This window comes from Abramis brama (assembly GCF_963993115.1).
Source record: "Abramis brama genome assembly, chromosome: 14".
NCBI classification, from domain to species: Eukaryota; Metazoa; Chordata; class Actinopteri; order Cypriniformes; family Leuciscidae; genus Abramis; species Abramis brama.
Window position 1 is genome coordinate 33,143,023 of NC_139976.1, and position 25,913 is coordinate 33,168,935.

Sequence of the window (25,913 nt, forward strand, 5' to 3'; positions counted from 1 at the left end):
TTTCCGTCAGCCGAACACAAACCTCTGCTCCAAGGTCTTGAGTGTGCTTTGCTGTGTTTTTCCTCAGATCAACTTTCACAAGGAGTGTGGTGACGACAACACTTGTAGCAGTAACCTGCAGCTGAAGGCCATATTTGCTGATGAGAATTACATTCCCTTCCCAAGGTGAGGATTCGTGATGGAAACTGCTAAATATGAATATACACACACTGACATGAGCATTTATTCAAAGATGGAGGTTCCACAGCTACAGTCAGTTGTCTTTTGAGTGAAAGCAGTAATTAAATTATTATTATTATTATTATATAGGCCTACTATTATTATTTCAATGATATTCTAATTTTGGCAGGCTTATCCATAAATCTAATGATTACTGTAAGTTCCAATTGTGTGCCATGTGAAACAATGTTCAGAGTGGAAGTACTGCCTATAGTGTAGTTTTTACTACATAGTGCCCACTATTTATTAAAAACATATTTTTAATAAATGAAGTCTGAAATCTGATTATTTTATTGTATTTTATTTTATTTTATGTTGGGTAAACTATATAATTAGTTAGTAATTATTGCAAAACTATTGGCAACTTACCTATATCATTATATTATTTGTGGTGTAATGTACAGTAAGCCAGCCACTATTGGAAAATAAACTTACCAAGGTTTTTTGTATTTTTTTGTATTTGTTTTTGTTACGTTATTATGTGAGAGGACAGGAGAGATATGACAGACATGAGAGCAGCACATGGACTAAAAATAAAATGAACTATAAAAAAAATAATTAATTAATTAATTAAGTCTGAAATCAAAGTATCTACATTTTATTTTAATTTACAAATTAGCTAGTCCTCCTCAAAAACTATTGTTTGAATACACATGGAAAATATGCTGGATGTGCTGGTTTGTTCACAGTCAAACTATGGAGTTCAACAGTACCATTAAGAAGCTGGTGATGATGGTGGACGTCACTAACATGCCCGATGAAGGCAGGCAGGCCGAGGACGCCCATCAGGCCACGCTCAACATCACCACCCCCCCCACACTCAGATACTCAGGAGTGCGCATTCAGGTGAGTCCACATGGGGACGCTGTTTCACAAAGATGATCTCTTTCATGTCTCAAACGTTTGTGCTTTCTTGAGCTATGAAAGAGCAACATCTGAGCAATACAGTTTTCATGTATTTCCTGTACAATTTTCACTTTGATTTGGTATTTGCTTCGTACAATATGTTGCTTGGTTGCTACATTTGAATTTAATTTCCTGCTTGAGACTTTTTCTAGTTAATCTTATTAATTGAATCATTCTCTTGATTTGTCTTCATTACAGCCTGGTTTTGATATTGAGTGCAGCGCAGACGACACCATCATATGCGATCTGGGAAACCCATTTAAAAGCAAACAGAAGGTAGCAGTCTTACTGAAACCTGTCCAATGTGTGACCTTTCTGAAGATTTGCATGTACATTAAAAAAGCCTCTCTGATTACTCATTTTCCACGGGCCATTTGAATGAACTCAGCTAATCAATTGTACAGCTGAAATGTTTTGCTAATTTATTCTCTCTCTTGATTTCCGTCTTCACAGACCTCATTGAAAATCATCTTTGAGACCTCTGGTATAACACTTTACACAGAACAGATTCAATCTCAACTTCAGCTCTCCACGTACGTATGTGGTAACTTAGATGGTTTCTGGTTTATACAGTATACAGTTCCCCTCAATTCCCCTCAACAAATTCTGCATAAAAGACATTTGATTCCACAAGTCGTTTCTGCAGGTGGTTTCTGTTACGGTGACTGACTGAACGGTGTTTGTGTTTGTCTTCAGTATAAGTGACCAGAAGGACCTGAATCCTGTTCCTGTCACCCTCAGCGTGAAGAACACAGTCCTCACTACCTTTTCCTTGTACGTACCTTGATATATTGTTAAAAATAAGAAAAAATATTTTGATGATTCATCTGTGCATGTTAAACAAAGGTCATACTGCAGTTCTGTACACACATAATTCAGTAATATACGGGAGTGACAACTGCATTCTACAACCAAATTAAAATGCAGGTAGTGACAATCAAATTTACAATAATTCTACACAGTGTGTAGGGAAGTGAACTGAACAACTAGTTGTTAAGGACGTATTTAAACGTGCACAGGGAAAGATATACAAGCGTTTACTTGCTTGTTTTGCCAGATCTTGCAAGAAAAAAACAGCGAATAAGTACAAGCCCATAATAAACTGAAATAAATCAAAATGCTTTACATTAAAAATAAGACCAAAACATTTTAAAGGTACAATATGTAAGAATTTTGTATCAAAATATCCAAAAACCACTTGCAGTGTTATATATTTCTTTCAATTGTGTACTTCCATTATCCTAAATGTTTCCAAGAATTTGTAAATTCAGAGAAATTCACAATTTTAAAAAGTGCTCGTCCCTTTTCACTTGTCGCCTGTCAATGACGTAATATCCGCGATATCCCTGGTTTCCACTCGTACTGCCTTAGTAACCATGGCGACAGACGTGGACAACTGTGTTACGTCTAGTGGCACGCTCACGCTGTTGTTGTTTCGTTCAAACTTTATGGATCATGGCAAGCAGACTTTGGGACAAAAGGAGAAATAAAACGAGGATCAATATTGGCGTGGCATTTTCGAGATGCCGGGAGCTCTGAGTCCGCGACTAACTTCGACTTGACAGAGCTTCACGAGTCATGACTTGACAGAGTCACGCTCTTGCATGTACTTTATTAGACAAGTGAGCAAATGTACATAAAACAAATCAATGTTATATAGCTCAACATGATGAAATGTTATTCTAATGTTGATCTAGCTTACTGCTAGTCTCATACAGACAAACTAACACATAGAATAACATTATAACTTTCAACACACTCAAATGCTGTTTAGTATGATAGTGTAACATTAGACCAAATGAAACAGCGCTGCGTTACCTCACTGTCACGGTCACACTACATTTCCCATCATCCTCCCTGGCCCTCACCTGCATGCGCTTCCCAATCACAGAGATCACCGTCACCTGTCACCAATCTTCACTGATCATCATCCAGCACTATATAACTCTTCCCACTGCAGTTCACCAGTTCTTCCCTCAAAGAACGCGTGAACTAATTGTCTTCAGTCATCTGCTTCCTTCAGCCGTTTTCAGTCATCTGCCTCGATCTCCATTTCAGAACCTGCAACAGATAAGACCATTACTCATCCAGACATCCATCCTCCTGAACACTATTCATCAGTTACTCACCTGCTTCCATCATTGCGATCACATACTTCTGCAAATAAATCTGTTGATTACTTTACCTGTGTGAATCCTTCTGTTTTATGACACTCACAAGTTTAATTCGTCAAATAAACTGACCTGTGTGAGTACTTCAGCACTTGTGTGTCATTCGGTAGAATGAAATGTCCTCATTCCTTTATATCCGCGGGACTCTCGTGTGGCGCTGATATGTCTCTTATTAGCAATCGCGTCCTGCTTCATACTACAGTCATGTTAAAAAGCATGAATGTTTTCACTCATCCATAAACATTATTAGATCCATCAGCATGGCAGCAAGTCCCATCATTCCACTTATCACTGTGTCATCAACCTACACATTTGTTATTGTAAGAGGTTAGTGACCCCTAGTGGCAAAAAAAAAACATTGTAGCTTTAATAAATCCATAAACTTGATCACTATAAAAACACAACGCCTCTGTAGATGGTAGTTAAAATTGCAGTCTTTTGTCATTGTAATATTACTTTGGTCAAAATAGCAGATGCTAAACACGCAAGATGCCAGAATGATGCAATAGTATTTAAATGCAGTTGTCACTCCTGAAACTTTACAGTGTGTTTGTGGCCAAAAAAAAAAATTGTTGCTGTGGATAAACCCTTCAGTGTTAAAAATCAGTGTTATTTCAGTATCGAGACACTATTATAGGGTTTACTAATATTTAGAATTTATTTTTTATTTTTATATTTTCACATAATTTTTATTATTTTATAGTATTTTATTTCATTTAACATTTATCATTTCAAGTAACAAAAATGTTTTATTCATGGTTTTAGTTTCAGTTTAAGCTTTAGTTAACTATAACTCTTAAATGTATCAAATATATTATTAATGCACTGTTCATAAGTCCTCATACAACAAAAACAGTCCTGATGATCTTCATTTAAAGGTACCACTCAATGCAAGAGTAGATGTCTCTTTATCATAGCTGAAGAGAAGCAAAATAAAGCTTTGTTAGCGAAGATGACGAATGAATGACAAGAAAGAACAAAAAAATAAACATACAGTAAACAAAAGTATATACAACACACCAGGTCCAGACAATCAATGACACTCAAAACTGTCCTGTTACTTTAGCTAACATTACACAACAGCATATCTTGGTTCTGTGAATCATAGCAAAACTAATGTAACTCGCGTATGGCGCAGAAACAACACAACCTCAGCATCAGTTTTCAGGCCTTCCCGCTCAGCTCTCTCCAGCGCTGGAAAGCTTTTCTAACATTGAACACTCGATTGCCGAGTTCACGCGCATAGGTTTAGTTACCAATGATCACGCGCGTGAACTCGGCAATTGACTACTTTGGACTTCAACCGAAAAACAGGATGTAAACAGGTATTTGCGCTGGCTTAAATAACATAATTTTTATACATATCTTTTAAATCTACCGCAGTCAGATCCACTCGTGTTCACTCAGAAGGAATCACTCACATTTTCTGTGCACTTGTAATGACACATCAAGGATGTTAAGAGGCTAAAAGCAGGTTTAAACATTGCCCCATTGAAGTCAACAGGGTGCAAATTTTAAAAATAGAATAACTCGGTGTAGGCAACACCGATTTTTGTCGTTGTTCTCTGTATTGACAGCACTCCAAATGTACAATAAAATGAGCTCAATGTTAAAATTGACCGGAGTTCTCCTTTAACACTGGTCCTAAAGCTCTTGCCTGATCATGACCCTTCTTTTTCCAGTAATATTCCTCTGAGCTTTTCTCTTTTGTAATGTCTCTCGCCCATCTCTCTTTCTACAGTCTTTCTTCAAATCTCCCTCTTGCTCACTCTCTCTCCTCCCCCATCATGAGTGGACACGCCCCCTCCTGCTGATTGGCTACAAGTGTGTTGTGCTGCTCAGTCTGATCCACTTTCAACAGCGCTTCTCAGAAATCACTTACTGCACCTTTAATGCTGTGATTCTCATTCTCTTCCTGTCGTGTGCAGAGAAAAGCCAGTGATTGACACGTCCTTCAGTGGAAGTGTGATCGGGGAGTCTGCCATGAACAGCACCAGTGATGTGGGGAGTCCGTTGGAGTTTGTGTTTCGTGTGAGTGTGGCTTTATAGGTTTGTTTGGACACACACCAAAAAGGATTTTTATTTTAATGTATCGGGCTCAAATCATTTTAATTGTATACAATATTTAGCTGGTGCAGATTCTCAAAAAATCTAAAGTAGACAACATCTAAATAGACCAAAATGAGAACTGAGCCCACTTTTAAAGCAATAGTTTACTTAAAGGGATGGTTCGGAGTAAAATCAACCTAGGGTGCTTTGCACTATGACCCCGAGCCAAACACCCCCCAGAAGCCTTTTTTCCCTTGGTCGAACATTATTAAAGTTAGAGCTTATTTAGAGATATCAGCCGGATGGCTTAGTGCAGGTGCTAACGGATCCAAGGATGTATCTCGTAAATTACCCCACTAATAATGCCCAGAACAAAATAATTTACTCCGAACCATCACTTTAAAAATTAACATTGTCATCATTTACTCACCCTAATGTCGTTCCAAACCTGTATGAGTTTCTTTCTTCTACGAAACACAAAATAAGATATTTTAAGGAATCTGTTTTTTGTCCATACAATAGAAGTCAATGTTCACCAGAACTGTTTGATTACCAACATTCTTCAGAATATGTACTTTTGTGTCACATGAGGGTGAGTGAATGATAATGTAAGTTGTGGGTGAACTATCCTCTTACGCTCCCTTTAATTAGGTCAAACGCTAAAAAAGTTATTTGTGTTCACATTCCAGGTGAAAGTGCTGGGAGAACCTCTGGGAAATTTGGGAACTATGATGATTGACTTTGAATGGCCATTTGAGGTGAGCAATGGGAAATGGCTGCTGTATCTCACAGAGATAGTGATCAAAGGAGCGACGGAGTCCCGCTGTGTCCCACCAGGGAAGATTGTCAACCATCTCAACCTCACAGTGAGTCTGAGGAAATGGATACAGCAGGCCACAGTTACTCGTTTTCAATTTCATTCACTCCATTCGGTTGTCATTTCTTCCAGTTGTCAGATCGAGGTACTAAACGATCTAAGAGAGAGGCGGGCTCTGCGTATCCCCATGCAGAAGCTTCTGTTAAAGTCCTGGCAACTCGTAAAGTGCCCCATTTGCTGGTGAGGCAGACGTTTGCTCTCTGAGGAGTGATTTTCATAGTGTCCCACCAGTTATTTCATCATCCTAATGTCTTTTATCTCTGTTCAGGAGTGTTCAAGGCAGACGGCCCACTGTCTGACCTTCTCCTGCCCGCTGCACAACATGTCGACTCAGGCGGAGATCAGAGTCAGGTCACGTGTGTGGAACGGCACCTTGCTGGAGGTTTGTACAGTAGCTGTTTATCAAGTACTCTTTGTCGTGGTGCTCACTAAATGGCTCCTGGAATCTTTGTGGTTTTCTTGCAGGATTACGCCAATGCCTTGCGAGTGGAGGTAAAGGGGCAGGCCACGTTGAGACTGCTGGCAGACAAACCGGCCATCAAAATGGACAACCAGACCAGAGAGGTCAGAGCTGTTCACATTAAAGTTCACACAATAATGAATGATTTTCTTACCCTCATGACGTTTCATAGTTCATAACCTCCATGGACTGTCAAGCTCCAAAAAAAGAACTGTAAAAGCACCATTAAAGTAGTCTAGACCAGAGGCTTTCAAACTGGGGTCCGGAGACCCCCAAAGTGGCCGCAAAGGAGTGACAAGGGGTCAATGGAAAAGTCTACAAAAAAAAATAAAATAAATAAATATATATATATATATATATATATAGGCCTATGTATGTATATGTGTGTGTGTGTGTGTGTGTGTGTATATATATATATATATATATATATATATATATATATATATATATATATAATATATGAATAAATAATAATAAATAAATGAATTAATAAAAATTTGATTAAAATAAAAATAAATGTATTTATTAATATATTAAATCGATTAAAATAAATAAATAAACAAATAAATAAATAATACATTTAACAGTACATTCCTATAATTAGTAGAGAAATATATAATAATGTAACTTAATAGAAAGTCATTTTATATTTATATTATTAATTTTTCAGTGGATAAATTGGGAGATGCCTTTTACATTTTATGATGAGGGTCCCCCACATGAGGATGATCATATTTGGGTGTCCATGGCATCTAAAAGATTGAAAACATTATTACTCTCTAGATGACTTGTGCACTGTATTGTATAGTAAGTCTTCTAAAAGCGGTGATTGATTATGATTTCATTTTTCTAACATTAGTTAGTGTGTAATGTTGCTGTTTGAGCATAAACAACATCTGCAAAGTTACAACGCTCAAAGTTCAAAGCAAAGGAAGATATTTGTTTTTAAAGAAATCATTTTTTTAAGGACTACAACAAACGGCTGGTAGGGACTACAGGGCATTTCTCCCAGCTTAGTGACATCACCAACCCTAAAATGTACATAAACTCCGCCCCCTGAACACGATTTATTGATTATCAAGACAGAATATGCTAATCAATGACTAGAAGATAACTACACATAAGCTACATAAATTCATCAACTAACCATTCAGAGATGTCCTGTTGCTTCTACATGTTGTCACTTCTTCTTGAGTCTCTCCATCTTTGTCTGACTCTGGTTTGAACATAAACATTGACATTTTCAGTGCATGTCTGTGTGAGGTTAAAGGACACAAGCTGTTGAAGCTCCGCCCCCTGTGCTGGGAGCAGCAGCTCATTTGCATTTAAAGAAACAGACACAAAACGAGGCGTTTTTGCTCACCCTCAAAAAGTGACAATTTTAACATGCTATATAAAATATCTGTGGGGTTTTTGAGCTAAAACTTTACATACACACTCTTATTTGACATCTTGTGAAAAGGGCATATACCACCCTTTTAAATCTTGTAATATACTGTACAATTCAAATTGACTAGTTTAAAAGACAATTAAAGTGTAACTTTGCTGATTTTCAAAGCGCCTTATATTGTTACAATGTCGGTAGGACATGTAAATGAACAATGTTTACTCATTCTCCGTGTTACCTGGATCGAAAAATTCACGTTCATTTGTCAGCAAAATCACACCAGATGACGCAAAACGCGTGAATACTACAGATCGGCATTGTTCAGCTCACGGACAGTTTGATTAACAGAGGGTTATTAACCAAACAGTTATTGTAAGAGTAGGGTTTTCACTGGAAATTGTGCTTTTCTGTGGTCACTATAAACTCTGAATCCTCATCTATTTGTTTTGTTCCATGGAGTGACATGAGAGTAAATAAATGATGACTGAATGTTAATGTTTGGATTAACTGATCCTTTAAAATATTCACAGTGTAACTCCTAATGGCATGGCTAAAAGCTCATCTATTTTGAATGTCCTTTTGTCTCTGTAGTTTTCAGTAAACATTGACCCGGTGCTGGGAGAGGAGATGCCGTATGAAGTTCCTCTCTGGATCATCATTGTTGCAGCGGTTGCAGGGATACTGTTATTAGGCATCATCAGTCTCATTCTGTGGAAGGTATTTGTGCACTTATATTTGGTTCATATTTGGTATTGGTTCACCCATCATTTAGAATGATCTGAAATCCAGGTCAAAACTGGGCTGGGAAGTATTATGTTATATACTTGAGATGAGAAATGTGATACAGACTAGACAGAATTTAATTAATTGGTCACTGGTGTGTGCTATTTTATGATGGCACTGAATATGGATCGTCTGGTCCGTCTGAGTTGATGTCAGTGTTGGGGGTACGTTACAAGTAACGTGAGTTTCGTAATCAGAATACTTTTGTTTTTCAAGTAATGGATTACTTTTAAATTTACAACAAACTTTCTGAATTACTTTTTTAAATAAGTAACGCAAGTTACTTTGTTTTTCCATTTACTGACTGACAGCTCTCCTGTCTCCATATTGAGAGAAATCAGGAGTAAGTGCAGAGGCGTTGTGTGCACTCTGAGAACATTACGGTAATTGTAGTTACTCTTGCACAAAAACAGATTCAGTAAAAACAGTGAAATGCAATCTCAGAAAATTACACAAACCTGCAATAATTAAATATGTTAAATTATACTTTATGTATTTAATATCACTTTATTAACTAATATCTTTGCTGCTGACCTTTGATGATCAAATTCAGCCATACCAATAAGCAAAATAACTTCAGTTAAATATCGCATTGACTTTAGTTAAACATTGAACTTTCTTCTCCTGCGTCTGCAATCCAGAACTGCAGCACAGCTGAAAGGTTTGTTTGAGCTGCGCCCTCTACTGTACAGGCGTGAATTTGCATTTCCATGATTCATTTTTGCCAAATATACAGTGTAACATAACACATAACTAAGTTACTTTTTTAAGGAATAATGCAATATATGTGCTGATCAAGAAACATTTCTTATTATTATCAATGTTGAAAATAGTTGTGCTTCTTCATATGTTTGTGGAAACCCTGATGCATTTTTTCCAGGATTATTTAATAAATAGAAAGAACTTTTGTAACATTGTTAAAGTTTTTGCTGTCAATTCTATCAATTTAATGCATCCTAACTGGAAAAAAGTATTCATTTCTTTAAAACAAAAAAAATCATACCGACAACAAACTTTTGAACTATAGTGTGAAATATACCATTACATAAAATTACCTAAGCATGAAATTAAATTTTGATCATACCATCCACCATAAAACATTTATCTATAAACCATAACTTAACCAAGGACGATTAATAGACCCATATGACAGGACAGATTTAAACCTTGGCTTGCAGTCCATGAAATTAAATTTTACTGCTCAGACTTGATGTGAAATGTCACCGCATCTTGTTATTTAAATTAGTAATACATGTCCCGCCTTGGGCTCCGCCCCTCCTCCACAGTGCGGTTTCTTCCGACGGGCCAGCAGGAGGGAGATGTATGAGGCCAAATCCCAGAAAGCAGAAATAAAGATCCAGCCCTCTGAGACAGAGAGGCTGACGGAGGAAAACTGAGCCTGCGGGGCCCGTGGGCCGCTATGGCAGCACCGTTAGGGCCCTTCGGTAAAGCAGAGCCAGGATCTCTCCCTGGTTAACATACGCTTTTTCTGACTCTTCACTTTGGAAGCCTGTCACTCACATTCTAACTCCGTAATCCCTTCACTGCCAGAGTCAGATAACAATCTCCTCTTTTCTTATTCTGTCTTGCTCAGTAAACTAACCCTAAATATTCCCACGTAAAATGGACCTCAAATGGGAATCTCAATGCATTTAATCCATTAATGAACTTTTACGTTTCAGTACATTCTTTTTTCCACTGTAATCTGCCCACTTTTTCAGCGGCTTGGGTTCCAAAAGTATTTTTTCCATTCATTTTTCCCATAGGAATTGTAGTCTTCGTTATAAGCCCTGAACCAAACCAGCCCGCTACAAGATGAATCATAACACTACAAACTTTGATTTGAAGCAAAAAAGTATTTGAAAATCTGACAAAAATGCAAAGGTACAAGACTGTGTACTTAAAGAACTACAATCCCATGAAGCATTGCGAACAGCATAATCAAATTAAAAAGTATTTGAGAGCGTAGGGAAACTGACTCCACTGTGGCATCCGTAGTGCTTCATGGGAGTGGGCGGAGCTAAAAAGCTCTTTAGGCACGTTTTGCTTTTTTCCCCGACTCTTGATTGGCAGAATTTTCTGTACAGCATCATGGGTAATGTAGTTTTTCACCACATATTTTGCTGTTAAACAATTAATAAGTTGAAATAATGCAGGCTGACACTTCAGCAGAAGCAAATACCATTGATTAACAACCTCGTAGCTCACAGTATGTGTGTCTTTAAAGTTTTATCCTTAAAGATAAATTTCCCTATGTAGAAAATGAATGGAGTTTTTACTTCCGGGACCTTACTGTTTCATTCTATTGAAGCAAAAAGATTCTGTTTTTTTTTTCCTATGATCTTTAATCATGTTTATGCATTTATACAGTGTTACATATTCACCCCAAAACTAATATTTTGTCATCATTTACTTATCACATTTTATTTATTTTCTTCTGTGAAGCACAACATGAGATGCACAATTTCCAGGCTGCTATTTTTTTTAATCAAGGAAAGTGGATTTTTACTGCAAAGCTCCAAAAATGACAACAACAACAACAAAAAACATAAAAAAGTATGATAAATATGACTAATGTCATTTGTGCTTGCATTCAATTAAAATTTGATGCCAGACAACTTTTCTTGTGTCACGTGAAGAATCATGGCGCAGCAAATTTGAACAAATCAAATGAGAAACAAAGCAGTGAAATGAAGTTTTTCAGTGAATAACAGTTGAAATTTTGGTCTGTTTCTCACAAATTTATCAAATGGTTTCACAAGATCTGAAATATAGTGCACACGTCACATGGATTACTTTTATTTTTATTGCTTTTGTGATGTTTTTCGGAGCTTTGCAGCATAAATCACTGTCTACTTTCATGAAAAACACCTCAAAAGATAGGTTAGGATGAGTAAATGAGAAAATTTTAATTTGGAGGTAGTTATATTAAGAAGCATATCTGTTACTCTTACCTGAAATATTTCTTTGATTCTCTGTCTGTCTTGCGCAGTGTGGTTTCTTCAAGAGGGCTGTTTACTACAGGATAATGCCAAAGTACCACGGTGTGAAAATACGCAAAGAGGAACGCTATAACTTGGCCTTTCAGCCCGAGCAAGAACTGAGCAAGAAACTCTGGGTCACCAACTGGACAGAAATGCATGAATATTACTACTGACCTCTTCACCTCTCTCCGTCCAGAGCCAGGGGAGCGTGACGATTGGAGGATGTATTTTATTAACCCCGGACAACTCAACAGACACTGGACACTGGCGTTTGGAGCCATCATTCACACGCAGTGAGCTATTGAGAATATGTTTTGAAATGTTTGTTGGTCTGTGTGCAATATCATGTTTTGTAGACCATTAAACCACTTTCAGCAAAGCCAGATTTTCGGCATTGTCTGGGACGTCTCTAACCTAGTAATGATGAATTGATTTATTTGACTATTTTTCAATCTTCATGAACATGTAAATATGTGTTGGTTTCAAGCGTGTGCTTTATTGCTTTTTTAATTTCATTCCACTATAATAGTTTTTTTTTTTTTTTTTATGTAATCAAGGTGATATACTAACTTTCCCCCTTATGTTGAGGTCAGAAGATGTCTGCTATAGTTTACCTGCCAAAGCAGTGGGTCATTTTTACTTGACATTTCCATCATGCTATAACTGATCTGAGAGCTGTTCTCATAAAACAGCACTGAGGAAATAGACACGATTTCCAGTTCTGCTGAATTCAATTGCATTTTGTTTGGATGCTTATTTTGTAACACTTGTCTATTTTTCCAGCTACTTCCTCCCATGGAGAAAGACTCTTAAAAACAAAGGTTCTTTATTGGCATCAGTGGTTCCATGAAGAACCTTGAACATCCACTGAACCTTTCCAGCGCACAAAAGGTTTTTTAAAGTGGAAAAAAGGTTCTTCAGATTATTAAAAATACATTTAAATAAAAAAAATTAAAAAGAAAAAAATTGATCTTTTAAGGACCGTTCACTGAAAGCTTCTTTGGGGAACCAAACATGGTTCTTCTATGGCATCGCTGTAAAAAAAAACTCCTTTTGGAACCTTTATTTTTAAGACTACATTGTCTAAGTGTGTAAAATGTTTGCTCAAATCATTATGTTCCTATCAGAATTAGTTGGGTGAATCTCAAACAAAGAAAAAAACCCTCAAATATATTTCAGTCATGACAACTCTTGGAGTGTATTATTTAACCAACATTGGTTGATGGTCCCTTTTGAACATTCTGTTGACTATAAGTAACTTTACAACTACATGTCAACTAACTCTCATTAGAGTATTAGACTGTCTGTTTAATATCTGCTAACTCTTTATTGTGATGTTCCCCAAAAAGTAACTTTGCAAGTACATCAACTTATTCTAACCCTGACCCTACCAGTTAGTTATACTCCTCTTAGTAGACATGTACTGTAGGTATAACGTTACTTATACTCAACAAAGTGAAACCCCAGCATTTATTGGCATGGGGCATGGAAAGTACATATGCTTGATTTTGGCAGACGAGATCTGCTACGCTGATGCTGAGCAAGTACAAGAATTGTACAGATCTCTATAAGTGGTGCTGGGGAGGGGGAAGGGTAAACAGAAGTTTTCATAAGGGCGATCACATGCTAAGGTACGAAATACTGTTTATGTGAATGGGGATGGATGTCTGGTCAGCGTTAGAGGAACCAATCAACGCTCGTTTAGAGTTTCATGACTGAAATATATATATATAAAATTTTGGATATTTTGTTTTTGTGACAATTTATGACAATTAAGCACAATTAAATTCTCATTACTGCAATGCGGGGGAAAAAAGTCAGCAAAAATCCAAACTCCACTTATTGTTTGAGCCAATGTTTAGTTTTTGTTGATTCTGTGGTGTAATATAACTAGAAATTGTGGTCAGTTTTTGAGCCATTTAGTTCTTGTTTATTAATTTAGTTAAGACGTCCAGTTAAATATGTTTTTGTTAATAATTAAGAATATCTTTGTCTCTACTGTGTCAAATTGTATTGTGTTGACCCTTTTTTTGCAGAGGAACAACTACAAGAGAACTACTGTCATGTTGGTGCGATTAATTTTACAAGTGAAGAATGTAGATGTATGCTTGAACAAATGCTATATTTCTATAAAATATGTACAGCCATTGTACTGCCAAGCCACGTGGATTGCAGGTTTCATTTCAAAAACATCTCAGATCAGTCCATTCTCAATGATGAGTATATATTGTATAAGATGATAAAAGATTATTTATGGTGAAGTGGAGTAAGTTTAATATTTTAGTGGAATTTGATATAGGCTAATCATATGGTGGATTTGAGTGCATTGTCAGAGAGAAGCGCATATTGTTTAGTTGTTATTGTAAAGAGTTGGAAACTAGAGCAGATTTAGTAAACCACTATACTTCATTACATTCGGAGCAAACAAAATGACACAGTGCATGTATACCTCAGACCTGGGTAGGTATTTAAGATGAGAAAATGTACTGTATGTCCACACAGAAAAAAGACATATTTAAAGGCGTTTTAAATATATTGTACTGATATTAAAATGTTTTTAAAAACTAAAGGCTGCTGTTTTAATGAAATGTTCTTGCGCTCAGACAATAAGCGAAGCCAGAACGTCTGTATAATTCTTTATTTTCTATAAAGGTTTACCAGTAGAATCGATCAGAAATGTACACAGTTAAGACAATACAAATAATTGAAAACAGCAGTGAAACATTGAATTTTTTTTTTTTTTTTTTTTACAAATAAATTACAAGTCACTTTTCATTGCATAGTCAAACAAATTTGACCAAAAATAATAAATATACATTACATTCAAAAAGAGGTGAATCTTGTCAAAAAATGAATGACTGCAAATGGTAAGAATAGAATAGTTTCCTTTTTGAATCATTTTACTTGAGCTCCATCTGAGACATTGATTTGTCCTGTAAGCGTTTAGTCTTCCTGTATCTGAAGACCAAGAAGACGATGCCGAGCAGGAAGACGATGCTCAGAACCAGCAGGATCCATTGACCCGCTGCAGCGCCTGCCTCATCCACACTCAATCCCAGGAAGCTGACTGCTTTCGGCTTCTCTTCCAACACGGACGTCGCTGAAACTAACAGGTGAGAAGTGTGGGAGCATTCTGTTAGTTAAAAAGTGCCATGGTCTGCAATTTTGGTATTGATGGTAATGACATTGTTTACCTTGGAGAAAAAGTTGTAAAAACCCATGTTACTTTAGTATTATTGAGATACTGATATAGTTTTTATTCATTTTTGAATCCGTTTTTTTATTTGAATAGTGTCCATGTTCATTTTAATAAAAATAAAAAAAGATATATAGGCTATGAAGCAAGGCTATGGTTATGACTGTTGAATGTTATTTTAGTTCGTCAAGTGAAAATTAGAAATGTTGATGAAGTTAGATAGTAACTTAGTCAGGTAACAATTAAGAAAAATATTGAAAAGAAAGGGATTATTTCTTAATTAAAATTCTTAAATATTATAACTAACATCAAATGATTTTAAAATCTTAAAAAATAATGATAATTCTGAGTTTCTGTCACTGAGAAATGTTCTCATTCCATCATAGCTATAAAAAACTGTATTCACCTTATTTTCCACGACAACAAGGGTGACGCCATTACGTTCGTTTTACTTCCGGCTGAAAGGACCTACGCTAGTTTCTAGACGTAATTCTATAGTTGTAACGGTAAAATATGTCAAGTATTATATGCTCAGTTAGGGGCTGCCATAACAATTGGATTAAGAGGATAGAAAATTTTAACCAACGGTGTTACGAACACAATGTAAAGCGATCGGAATGTTGTGGTGTACTTTACGATTTACACCCACCACCACCTAAAGACGAGGAGCACCTGAGGCAATGGCGGAAGGCGCTAAAAATGAAGTGCCCGCACCCAAGCGCTCTTATGTGTGTTCGTACCATTTTATGGACGGGAAGCCGACTGACGAACACCCTTACCCCGAGTAAAGGCTCGGCTACGATGTTCTGGTAAACGAAGTCCCGCCGGGTGCTGAACAGGTTGTCAAATTCAGGTAAGCTAACTTACCTAACTTAACTGTTGTTACCTAACTTAACTATCTAACGTTATGTGCTTGTTAGCCTAACGTTAGATTCGTCAAATCCGTTCTATGAATACATTTAAGATTAGTAACGAGACGTTAACAAAATACAACGAATCTTGCATGATTACCATTGGCCACATATATATGTCATATTTCTTATATTTCGTTTACTTTGTGATATGGACCTAAGGGTCTGAAATAAAGAATGAATATTAACGATAGTACAATATATTATGGTACATTACAGTCTTACAATAGCTCACATTATTCCTGTAAGGAGGCCATCTAGCTACATCTCTCATTCAGATATTGATATTGACCTACGTAGAGTTAGGAGATTGTGTGTATACTGTCTCGTTTTTAATGCATCTCTCTTTTTCACACTGTTCTAAGTATGAGTGCCATCATAAATTAATTCTCATGATCTATTTTAAGTACTATTGTAAAAATGTTTATGGTTATATTATTTCCTTAGATCATTGATGAGCGTCAGTGTTGCAGTGGACAACTGTGAGGATGATCACAGCCACATGCCGTCTCTGACCACAACTACACTTCAAAATCTCAACTCAACCTGAAGCCACCTACATCTGAAATGGGAACACAATGCGTTGAGCCAGTGCCATACTACATAACTCTGCTGAGAAACGACCACCTTTGTCAGCTCTACACAGGGTCGACATTGGATGCATTCCATTCGGTTGCCGAGCACCTTATCAATTCAAACACCAACAGCTTTCAGCTACACACTTGGGATCAGCTCCTGATGACTCTGATGAATCTGCATCTTAATTTATTGCAGGGTGATCTTGCTGGAAGGTTTGGTGTTTCTCAGTCCATTGTAAGCAAGGTGATTTCGCGTTGGCTTGACATTATGGAGGAGAAGTGTTTCAGAGAGCAATTTCCAAACACAACATGTAGGGCTGCACAATATATCAAAATATCGCAAATGTATATATCGCAATATGCATAATTTGTTTTAGCTTTAATAAGAATCGGTATATATATTTAATTCATACAGTGAAAACTAAGCAGTGTTTTATTTTTACATTTGATTATTCAGTTTCTGTTGTTAAATAGACCTAATGTAGGATAACCTGAACCCCGTGGTTTACACTGATGTTAAAATAACACTTCTTATGCTACAGTAAAACACTGCTGTTCACTTTCAGAAGCTGTAGGGATGTTTTCTTGTCACAAAAAGAATGTGAAACCCAAACACGTATGTAGGTTATATAATTTTAAATCTAATTTAAGTTAATTTTATACACTTTAAGCATTATTGTATCGCATATCGAATATCGCATTGTTTAATGAGTTATCGCATATCGCGTTTTTCTTCAATATCGTGCACTTAATAAGTTCGTCCAGGCGATGAAGTAATGGCAGACAGAGGCTTCACCATTACCGATCTCCTCTATGAAAGGAAGGTGAAACTTGTCCTTCCTGTAAACCTTTACAATGTGACCAGATTTTACCTGTTATGAATAGTTATTTTTATAAACCTTTACAATGTGCCCAGACGTTACCTGTTATGAAGTTATTTTTATAAACCTTTACAGTGTGAGCAGATGTTACCTGTCAGTCATTTATTATTAAACCATATAATGTGAGCTCTGTAAATTCCCTTTAAAACTTAAATGAATTAAGTCTTCTAGTTAGAAGGAATAAGTCACGTCAAGTTTGCAAATGAATACCATCTTGGTTTATTACTTATGAAATTTAAATGGTGAAATGTATCTACATGAAGGTCAGTAGAAGGTGTCTCTAGCTTCCTGAAAACATCAAACACTTCTTACAACTGATTTTATACAACTTATTTTAATCATACCTAATCTCCTATCCTTAACCCTAAATATTCTCATTCCTTCTTATTTACAAATAATTTTTCATTGCTGCTCCATCAACTCCTTCTGACAGGACGAAGTAGTTAAATATGTCTCCATAGGTTACCTCTGGCCACGTTAACAATGACGATGGATGAGACCAACTGATCGTCGTACGAAGTTTTCTCCGTGCTCCCAATTTAAAACATTTACAGTATTAACGTTATTTGTCATTTTGCTAAAGTTTTGGCTAACTATAAACAATCTTCTAACTACTGAACTAGCTACCGGATGTGCCGTGCCAGTTTAGCGGAAGTCGGATGACAAAATGCGGAAGCGCGAGGTATTAAAAGTGGGCGGGGCGGAATAAGGTGACAGAATTAAGTGATTCTTAAATTGTACATATACACCAGTTAACTAAAAAATCAGATCCTCATGAAGAGCTTATGAAAGGCAGCTTTTTAGAAATGTATTTTATAGAAAGGTAGTTAAGACATATGGGTAGGGAACTAGTCCAAACTAGAGGAATTTTGGCAAAATTTAGAACTCAAAAATATTTAAATATATTAAAAAAGCTCAATAAACACACATTCCAAAATATTATAACTACTGGAAAAAAAAAATATATATATATATATGATTTTTTTATTGTTACAATCAGAAAATAAATTTTCTCCATTGGAAGAATCACCTAAATCCAGTGATTTGAAATTGTGTTGGAGCTTGGAAAGTTGTTGTTGGGATTGGTTAACTCACATCTGATGATCAAGAAATAAATACAATTTTATTCTGTTCCAATTCATTTGACTCAAATTCATTCCAGTTTCCCAGCGGAAGCACATTTATTTTTCAATAAAACACTTCAGTGGTAAACCAACATTTTGGATGTCGATTCATGAACTCCATGCTTACTTTTGTATGGTGCCCAGTCGTACTCTGGCCATCCCATGACGTCCCCGTTCTTTTTGTTCTCCTCCTTCAGCCAGTCGATGAGCGGTTGGAAATACTCCATCAGAGGCTGGACTGACATTTTGGGCTGGCCAGTAATCAAAGTCATGGCTTCAGGCCAGGGTTTACTGAAGCCCATCTTCATCACATCACTGAGACAAGAGGAGACAAAAATGACAAAAAAACTTCATTACTCGTAGTGCTTGTAAAAACTGTAAACAGTCTCAGTTTGTCATCAGTGATTCACTGACCCCAGGAGTTTCCCTGCTTCTTTGGACTGGTAGATGTCACAGTTGTGGAGCGGTGCTGGCTGACCGGCGGCATCACACAGGGCCTTGTGGAACTGGAACTGAATTACAAAACTCACAAAGTACCTATTGGAGCCAAACCAAATATATAGTCAATCCAAAGACTGTTGTGTAACATTATAGATATTTTCACATTGATGATTTATTTTATTGTTATCTATACCTGACATAGGGCACATTAGCTGGGATGTGGAACTTTGCTCCAGGGTCGAAGTCTTCCTCAGTGCGAGGTACAGGTGGACACAGTCCCTGGTACTTCATTCTGTTACAATAAAATACAAAAATTCAGCTCTGGTAAAAACTTTACGTATTGCACAATTTACATGTTAATATAACTGAAAGCAAACAACAATAACAATGTTTAGATATAAATCAATGCACCGATCAAATGATTACCTAGTTCTGGCATGAAACTCTAGATGGCGCAGGCTGATAGGTCTAAAACTCATTTTGTAGCGATCATGTCATTATCTATATAGCACAGCTCAACATTCAAACAAAAACCAGTAGTGTTGCTAGAAGTCTGCAGCACGCTTTCAGAACACATCAACATCTACATCATCAACATCAACAACATCATCTGCGCATACACTGTACTGTAAAAAAATATATTTTAATTCTTTATCACAATTTTTCACAAATCTTTTGTCAATTCAGCTAAGGTTCTAACGCTGACACTGCGCCGCTGGGAACCGAACAGGTTGAATAGCGCTAACGCGCGTCAGAGTAAAGCTCAAAAACGCACTGTGAAAGATGTAGAGGAGCCGAAGCCTGCCGCCGTTTGCATATGAGGTTTAGAAGGGGACTGAGGCGATCACAAATTCGTGTACAAGTAGAGAAAGGGTCTAGTGAAGCCCCTGGTACCGGCAACATGTCAGAAGTGCCGGTACGCAAGAAGCAGCGAGGGCATGTACCAGCCCAATTCGAGCACTGGGTGGGTTTAACTTTAAGGGTACATTCATTTATTTCCAAGAGCAATGTTTTATTAGCTATGCTAAATGTGTGTGGTTGATTCAGATGCTTGTGTGTCCAAGTCACCATTAAAGAACAATCAGTAGAGTTAAACTAAGCATCATCTCATTCTTTGGATTACTACTGCACAGTCTAGTGACAGTCGCATTTGTCGGCCACATACATCATCAAGGTTGCCTCATTTCATAAAAACAACTATTATAAAACTGACTGTTATTCCTCATGAGGCGTAAATTATTGTAATTTCTGTCTTACTTTAAAACATAATGGTTACTGTTCTGAAATGAGGCAAACTCAATGACATAGGGCGCACCCTTTCGAAATGAGACACAGCATATGAAATGCTGGTGAATTGAGTCTAAGAGCAACTCTGGAGATGAAGTTCATTTGTTCATGTCCTCAAATAGTGAGACGGCAGAAACGAAAAACACCACAAGCGTCACGTGTGCTTGAGTATGCGTAGAAGATCAAACGGCGCCGCTCATTCACACAGAGACACACAGAACATGTAGATTTCCTGTTTAAATAGTCTTTTTGCGGTTTAACATTCACAGACACTACTCTATATTGTGATTTGAGTGTACAGCCATACATTTGATTGATTCATCCAAATTTGCCAAATTCCGAGACTTTCCGCATTCTACAGTAAGACTGGATTCTACATCACGGGAATCATAGTGCCCTACTACCCCTTTAACGGTGTGGATTAGAAGAATGGTCACCTCAGGTTCCACCACTCTTTGTTGTACTCTGAGCTTGAGGTCCTTCCATCAAATACTTTCCACCTCCACTGGTCCATCAGGTAGCCGAAAGGCAGGAAGGCAATCTTATCCAAGGCAATGCTCATCAGGAAGTTGATGGTGCTCTCTACAGACCAGTAAAAATCACTTAAGAGTTTGGATTGGCATTTAACGTGTGTTTTGTTGCGAGCTTCATTGCGGATGTACCTTTATTTTCCTCCACCTTGTCCAGCAGGCCAATGCTCTTAAGATGTTTAGGTGTGGAGACTGACAGGGCCAATACGTCACCAATGGCCTCGTGGAATCCAGGGTTGGCGCCGTCACGGAAAGAGATGGGTTGATCTTTATACTGCAGGAAGTACTGAACATGGCCCATCTCATGGTGCACAGTGATGAGGTCATCCATGGTCACCACCGTGCACTGCTTGATCCTAGATATGGTAAGAGGATGGGAAAAGGTTCACAGTGAGGTTCACAAAATAACACATGGGAAGGAAAAGGCTAAAAAGCTGTTGTTTCAGATGTCATTTCAGCTCCAACATCCTGCCCTTATGAAATGAATAACAGGAGTAGGTGAAATTGTGGTTTATTTGGCCTGGCAGACAACTTAGGACACTGAAATATAGGCTTTTTCTAAAAACTAGCAAGATTTGTTGTTGTTTACTGCCTATAGGAAGCATAGTGACTGAATCAAGACAAAACCAAACACTGTACTGTACATAGAAACTTTATACATTATACAAATAACACTCCACATCCGAACCGCATGAGAGACTTAACACCCAATAGATTCCAATTGAGTTTGTTCCTAAGCTAATAACACGAAGCTTGAGAAAAATACTTTAGCATACTTTTAAGATTTGAAGTACACATTCACTACAATTAAGCACTTCTTTTTCTCAAGGGGATACTCTAGCAAGCATTGTATATGTAGTCCATTTTAAATATATTGAACAATTTTCACCATCTTGGGTGATTTTTGGGATGTTATTGAAACTAACTTCGTCAAAAAATCATATTGGTTTTTATATGTGGTACCACAGCTTTTGTTATTGAATATATCTCACCTCTCCTGCACTCTTGTAAAAAAAAAGGTACAAAAGCTATCACTGGGGCAGTACCCTTTCAAAAGGTAGGCCTACACCTTTGTACCAAGAGTGCATATTAGTACCTTAAAGGTACATATGTATTGGTACCAAAAGTGTACATATTAGTACCTAAATGGTACCATAGGACTACCGTCCCAGTGACAGTTTTTGTGCCATTTTTTTTCTGAGAGTGTGCCACCATGCCTGAGTATGACCATCTTGCTGTGATATGAGGCATGTACCTGAAGTCTTTGCGGTTGTAGAAGTCCCAAGCAGAGGCATGGCAGACCACTTCACGGCCATCAGTTGGCTTTTCCAGCATGGACTTGTTCCAAAACTCAGGAGGCATGGGTAGAAGTCCCAGAGAAGTGAAGAACTTGTCCGATTCCTCAAACATCCGCTTGGCGTCCCAACCCTGAGGAAACAAAGAGCAGTTTACTAGATGGAAACCAAAGTTTAATATAGATTTATATGCCATTGCACAGTACATCTTTACTAAAAGAAAACCCAAAAAAGTTTCAAGGTTATCTTTTGCATTTAGTTAAGGAAATTATCATCATCATCATCATCAATCGACTGCGAACAGGGTAGGTTGACAGTCAGTCACTAATTTTCTCCATTCCTTGCGAAAATTAGTGACCGACTGTCATCCTACCCTGTTTGCAGCCGATTGATGATGATGATGATGATGATGATGAGGAAATATCATTTTAAATTCCTAAATATTTAATTTAACTGCCTGAATTCCAATAATCCAATGAAATTTTGTATGCACAAGGAGGCATGAAATATGTCTATCATGCCTATTTGCACTCCATGTAAACAAGATGCTATTTGTTGCTATTTACACTTGGTGCAAACAGTTTCTACCACTATTTGCCCTCAGTGTAAACAACATCTACCTCTCTTAATAAATAGCCGCTGCATTCAGAGAATGACACACATGGAACTTTTTCCAAGAGTTCAGACTGTTATCTGGGAATAGATTAAAGAATGTGTTTTCAATTTTGATCTTACTTGGGCAAGCATGGCTGGAGTAGCATCCACTTGTGTGGCATCAGGGAACGGAATGGCAAGGTCCATGATCCCAGACCATGTTTGTGCCCACATGTTTCCTGAGAAAAAACAAGCAGAGAAAAATCTCAGCCAACTGAACGGCAGGACGTGAGAGATGGTGTAATATCTCTGATCACTGGCACTGGAGGAAACCACTGGGATTGGAATTCCAAGCCATTTAATCTCCAGTCATGTGGAAGTGGAACCATTGCATACACACAAACACAAGTACACACAATTTCCCACACGTGCATACCTAATATGTACAGACACACTCACACAGTCACGCTTGATGAATTTGAATGCACATTAAGTCCTGTCGATTCTTTTGGAGTTGCCGCAAACAACTACAGAATATCAATGTAAACCCTCAACAACTAAAAAAAAAGATGGCAATCTGCAAAGTACTTTTTAGCAGAAACAGTGTAGATTTCAGCAACTTTAGCCTTTGTTTTGGTCTTACTGAATCCTTTTCTGTGTTTAGCCACTTCTGTGAAAGAAAGCTTTGGTTTAAAGAACTAAGGACTAGAATTGATTCGAATTGATTCGGACTTCTGAAGTGCTGAATTTGAATTGAGGTAGCAAGAACTCAGATTTGGTTTAAAGTAAAGTAACCTCTTAAAAAACCCTCTCTGTCATCATTCACAACACAAAGCTGCTGTTTTTCATAATGAAAGTGAATGCCAACTACAACTGTCAAGCAAGCTATTCCATTCTGTTCTACTTTTATATGGATGATGGTGCAACAACAATACACCAAGAATGCTCTAGTCTTCTAAATGGAGCCAAAAAATATTAGTTTGACACATTAATAGTTAGTTACTGTACATCAGTGGGGAATAAATAGACATAATTAGTCTGAATCAATAATGTAATAATTTATGTTTTGTTCAACACAGTCGTGGCAGTTTGTGACTTGGTGGCTAATTCGTATGTTTTTGTATGATCTGCTATGCCCCAGTGACAGTTATGTTTAGTGGTGGACATTCATGCTTACTTTTTTCATGCTTAATTTTTCAAATCCTTATCTTGAGGTAATTGACATTCAGTACGATCTATATCTTTCATGTTGAATATATACAAATTTAAATTACGTCTTTTAGTTTGTCAAGAAATTTAAAGTGCCATGTGCGTACGTGCTCTAGTACGTAAGAAGGAGCCTATGATTGAATCTGGAAATAAAGCAAAATAACAGAAAAATGATAGTCAGTCCTCAGATGCCATAGTAAAAAAAACTGGCATTGATTCGACTGATTAATTAAAAGAAGTTATTACCCCAACACCTAAATTTTTGAACAAAAAATTTTAGTAAACTGTCGTGACTAGCTAGTAGATTTCTTCAACAATGCATCGTTCTATGGTAGTTAAGCAGCGAGTTACATCATTGTATGGAAAACCCTGATATTAATGGACCAGAGAGTTTAGATAACATGTAACATATTACATATTTTTGGTAACACTTTCTAACCAAAGCATATTGCAATAAAAAGTACAAATCACGTTAATGTGAATAGTTCATCTCTCACCGAGCAAATGAGCTGGAATTGGTCCTTTAAGGTTGATGCGTTCTGGTCCATATTTCTTGTACAGTGCCCTGCGCACATAAGCATGAACGTTGAGGTAGAGCGGTTCTAGATCCTTCCACAAGGCCTCCAGATCCTGTTCAAAGGTGGGCGTCTCATACAGGGAACGCCAGAATGCCCCATTATCAGTGTGACCTGATAATGGACAAACAATCAACATTAGAACATCACTGAAAGATCTCTTGAACTATTTTTATGGTGAGTCAGTCAGTGTGTGTTGCCTGCCACTTGGAAAAAGTTTGTACTCTTTCAAAATGTAGCCTGAAAACCAAATCTTCCCTTCATCAATCTTCTTCAAATTAAATATCTTTCTCCAGCTGTCCTGTGTTGCAAGAGATCTTCATACAAGATGTGCTTTATTTTCAGGCATTTACCATTGCTCTTTGCAGCTAAGTTGGCAAGCTCCACGTATCTCTTGTAGCTGTCGCGGAGCTCTCTGCCCGAGGCATTACGCCAACCCTGCCAGGCGAACAGCAGCTCATCATAATCCCTGGACTCGGCCATGATCTTATTCAGATCTGAAAAACAAAACACAAACACATCAAAAACAGAGCATAAGGGGGGTTGGAGTAATCAATTTGGCATGCTGTGATAAGAAAAACAGACGCTATAAGCACTTTCATTGTTCACTGTTTCACTATGAACAGTTTGCAGTTAGTATAACTAACAAAAACACAGTGGGTTTTTAGACGGCATGTATATAACTTCTAAAACATCAAATAAAATCTTTTAGTAACTTTATGAGCTGAATTCCACACATTGCTTTGAAATACATGATCAGTTGTAAGCTTGTCTACTAAGATTTCTTGATGTTTTTCTTCTCACCAAGGTTGCATTTATTTGGTCAAACACAAGTAAAAACAGGAATATTGTGAAATATTTTTACAATTTAAAATAACTCTTTTTTTTCTATTTTAATGTAATATAAAATGTAATTTATTCCTGTGATCAAAGCTGAATTTTCAGCATCATTACTCCAGTCTTCAGTGTCACATGATCCTTCAGAAATCATTCTAACATGCCGATTTGCTAAAAAATGTTGCTTAATATGTTTGTGGAAACTGTTATAAAAAATTGTTTTCAGAATTCTTTGATGAATAGAATGTTCAAAAACGGCCTTTATATGAATTTTAAATCTTTTGTAAGACTATAAATGTCTTTACTGTCACTTTTGATCAGTGTAATGCATCCTTGCTAAATAAAAATATTACTGTCTTTAAAAAAAAGAAGGTCTGACCCCAAACTTTAAAACGGTATGGCAAAACTAGTAAAAGTTAACTTACCTGGATCCAAAGACAGACAATCTGATTCATGCTTGCAGACTGTCGCTACACTGTACAGGGTCTCCATGGACGCTAGCAAATTATTGTACTATGAACATGAAAAATATAAGGTCATATTTTAGTCTTCCAAAAAACAAGTTCAGCTCTATCAACAGCAACTTTGACCTGCTATCAATTACCACAGATACATGTTT

General features: G+C 37.1%; 2 protein-coding genes across 3 annotated transcripts in view; one reads left to right on the forward strand and one right to left on the reverse strand.

The window, feature by feature from the left end:
• itga3b (integrin, alpha 3b) overlaps positions 1–13,995 on the forward strand; it is a 54,870-nt gene extending 40,875 nt beyond the window's left edge. Inside the window, exons 14-26 of one of the 2 annotated variants that reach the window (XM_084135965.1) lie at positions 68–165; positions 909–1,065; positions 1,324–1,401; positions 1,579–1,658; positions 1,822–1,899; positions 5,225–5,327; positions 6,035–6,211; positions 6,295–6,402; positions 6,491–6,604; positions 6,688–6,786; positions 8,661–8,786; positions 10,139–10,297; positions 11,845–13,995. In XM_084135965.1, coding sequence (XP_083992091.1) covers positions 68–165; positions 909–1,065; positions 1,324–1,401; positions 1,579–1,658; positions 1,822–1,899; positions 5,225–5,327; positions 6,035–6,211; positions 6,295–6,402; positions 6,491–6,604; positions 6,688–6,786; positions 8,661–8,786; positions 10,139–10,249 — 1,329 coding nt within the window. In that variant the 3' untranslated portion in view covers positions 10,250–10,297; positions 11,845–13,995. The remainder of the gene's footprint in view (positions 1–67; positions 166–908; positions 1,066–1,323; positions 1,402–1,578; positions 1,659–1,821; positions 1,900–5,224; positions 5,328–6,034; positions 6,212–6,294; positions 6,403–6,490; positions 6,605–6,687; positions 6,787–8,660; positions 8,787–10,138; positions 10,298–11,844) is intronic. The other variant, XM_084135964.1, reaches the window with a different exon arrangement.
• A 464-nt stretch (positions 13,996–14,459) lies between these two features.
• ace (angiotensin I converting enzyme (peptidyl-dipeptidase A) 1) overlaps positions 14,460–25,913 on the reverse strand; it is a 29,009-nt gene continuing 17,555 nt past the window's right edge. The window contains exons 15-25 of the mRNA XM_084134323.1: positions 25,720–25,807; positions 24,811–24,954; positions 24,380–24,571; positions 22,815–22,912; positions 22,040–22,212; positions 20,917–21,140; positions 20,692–20,836; positions 19,161–19,259; positions 18,941–19,063; positions 18,654–18,841; positions 14,460–14,942 (exon numbers count right to left, since the gene is read on the reverse strand). Coding sequence (XP_083990449.1) covers positions 14,737–14,942; positions 18,654–18,841; positions 18,941–19,063; positions 19,161–19,259; positions 20,692–20,836; positions 20,917–21,140; positions 22,040–22,212; positions 22,815–22,912; positions 24,380–24,571; positions 24,811–24,954; positions 25,720–25,807 — 1,680 coding nt within the window. The 3' untranslated portion in view covers positions 14,460–14,736. The remainder of the gene's footprint in view (positions 14,943–18,653; positions 18,842–18,940; positions 19,064–19,160; positions 19,260–20,691; positions 20,837–20,916; positions 21,141–22,039; positions 22,213–22,814; positions 22,913–24,379; positions 24,572–24,810; positions 24,955–25,719; positions 25,808–25,913) is intronic.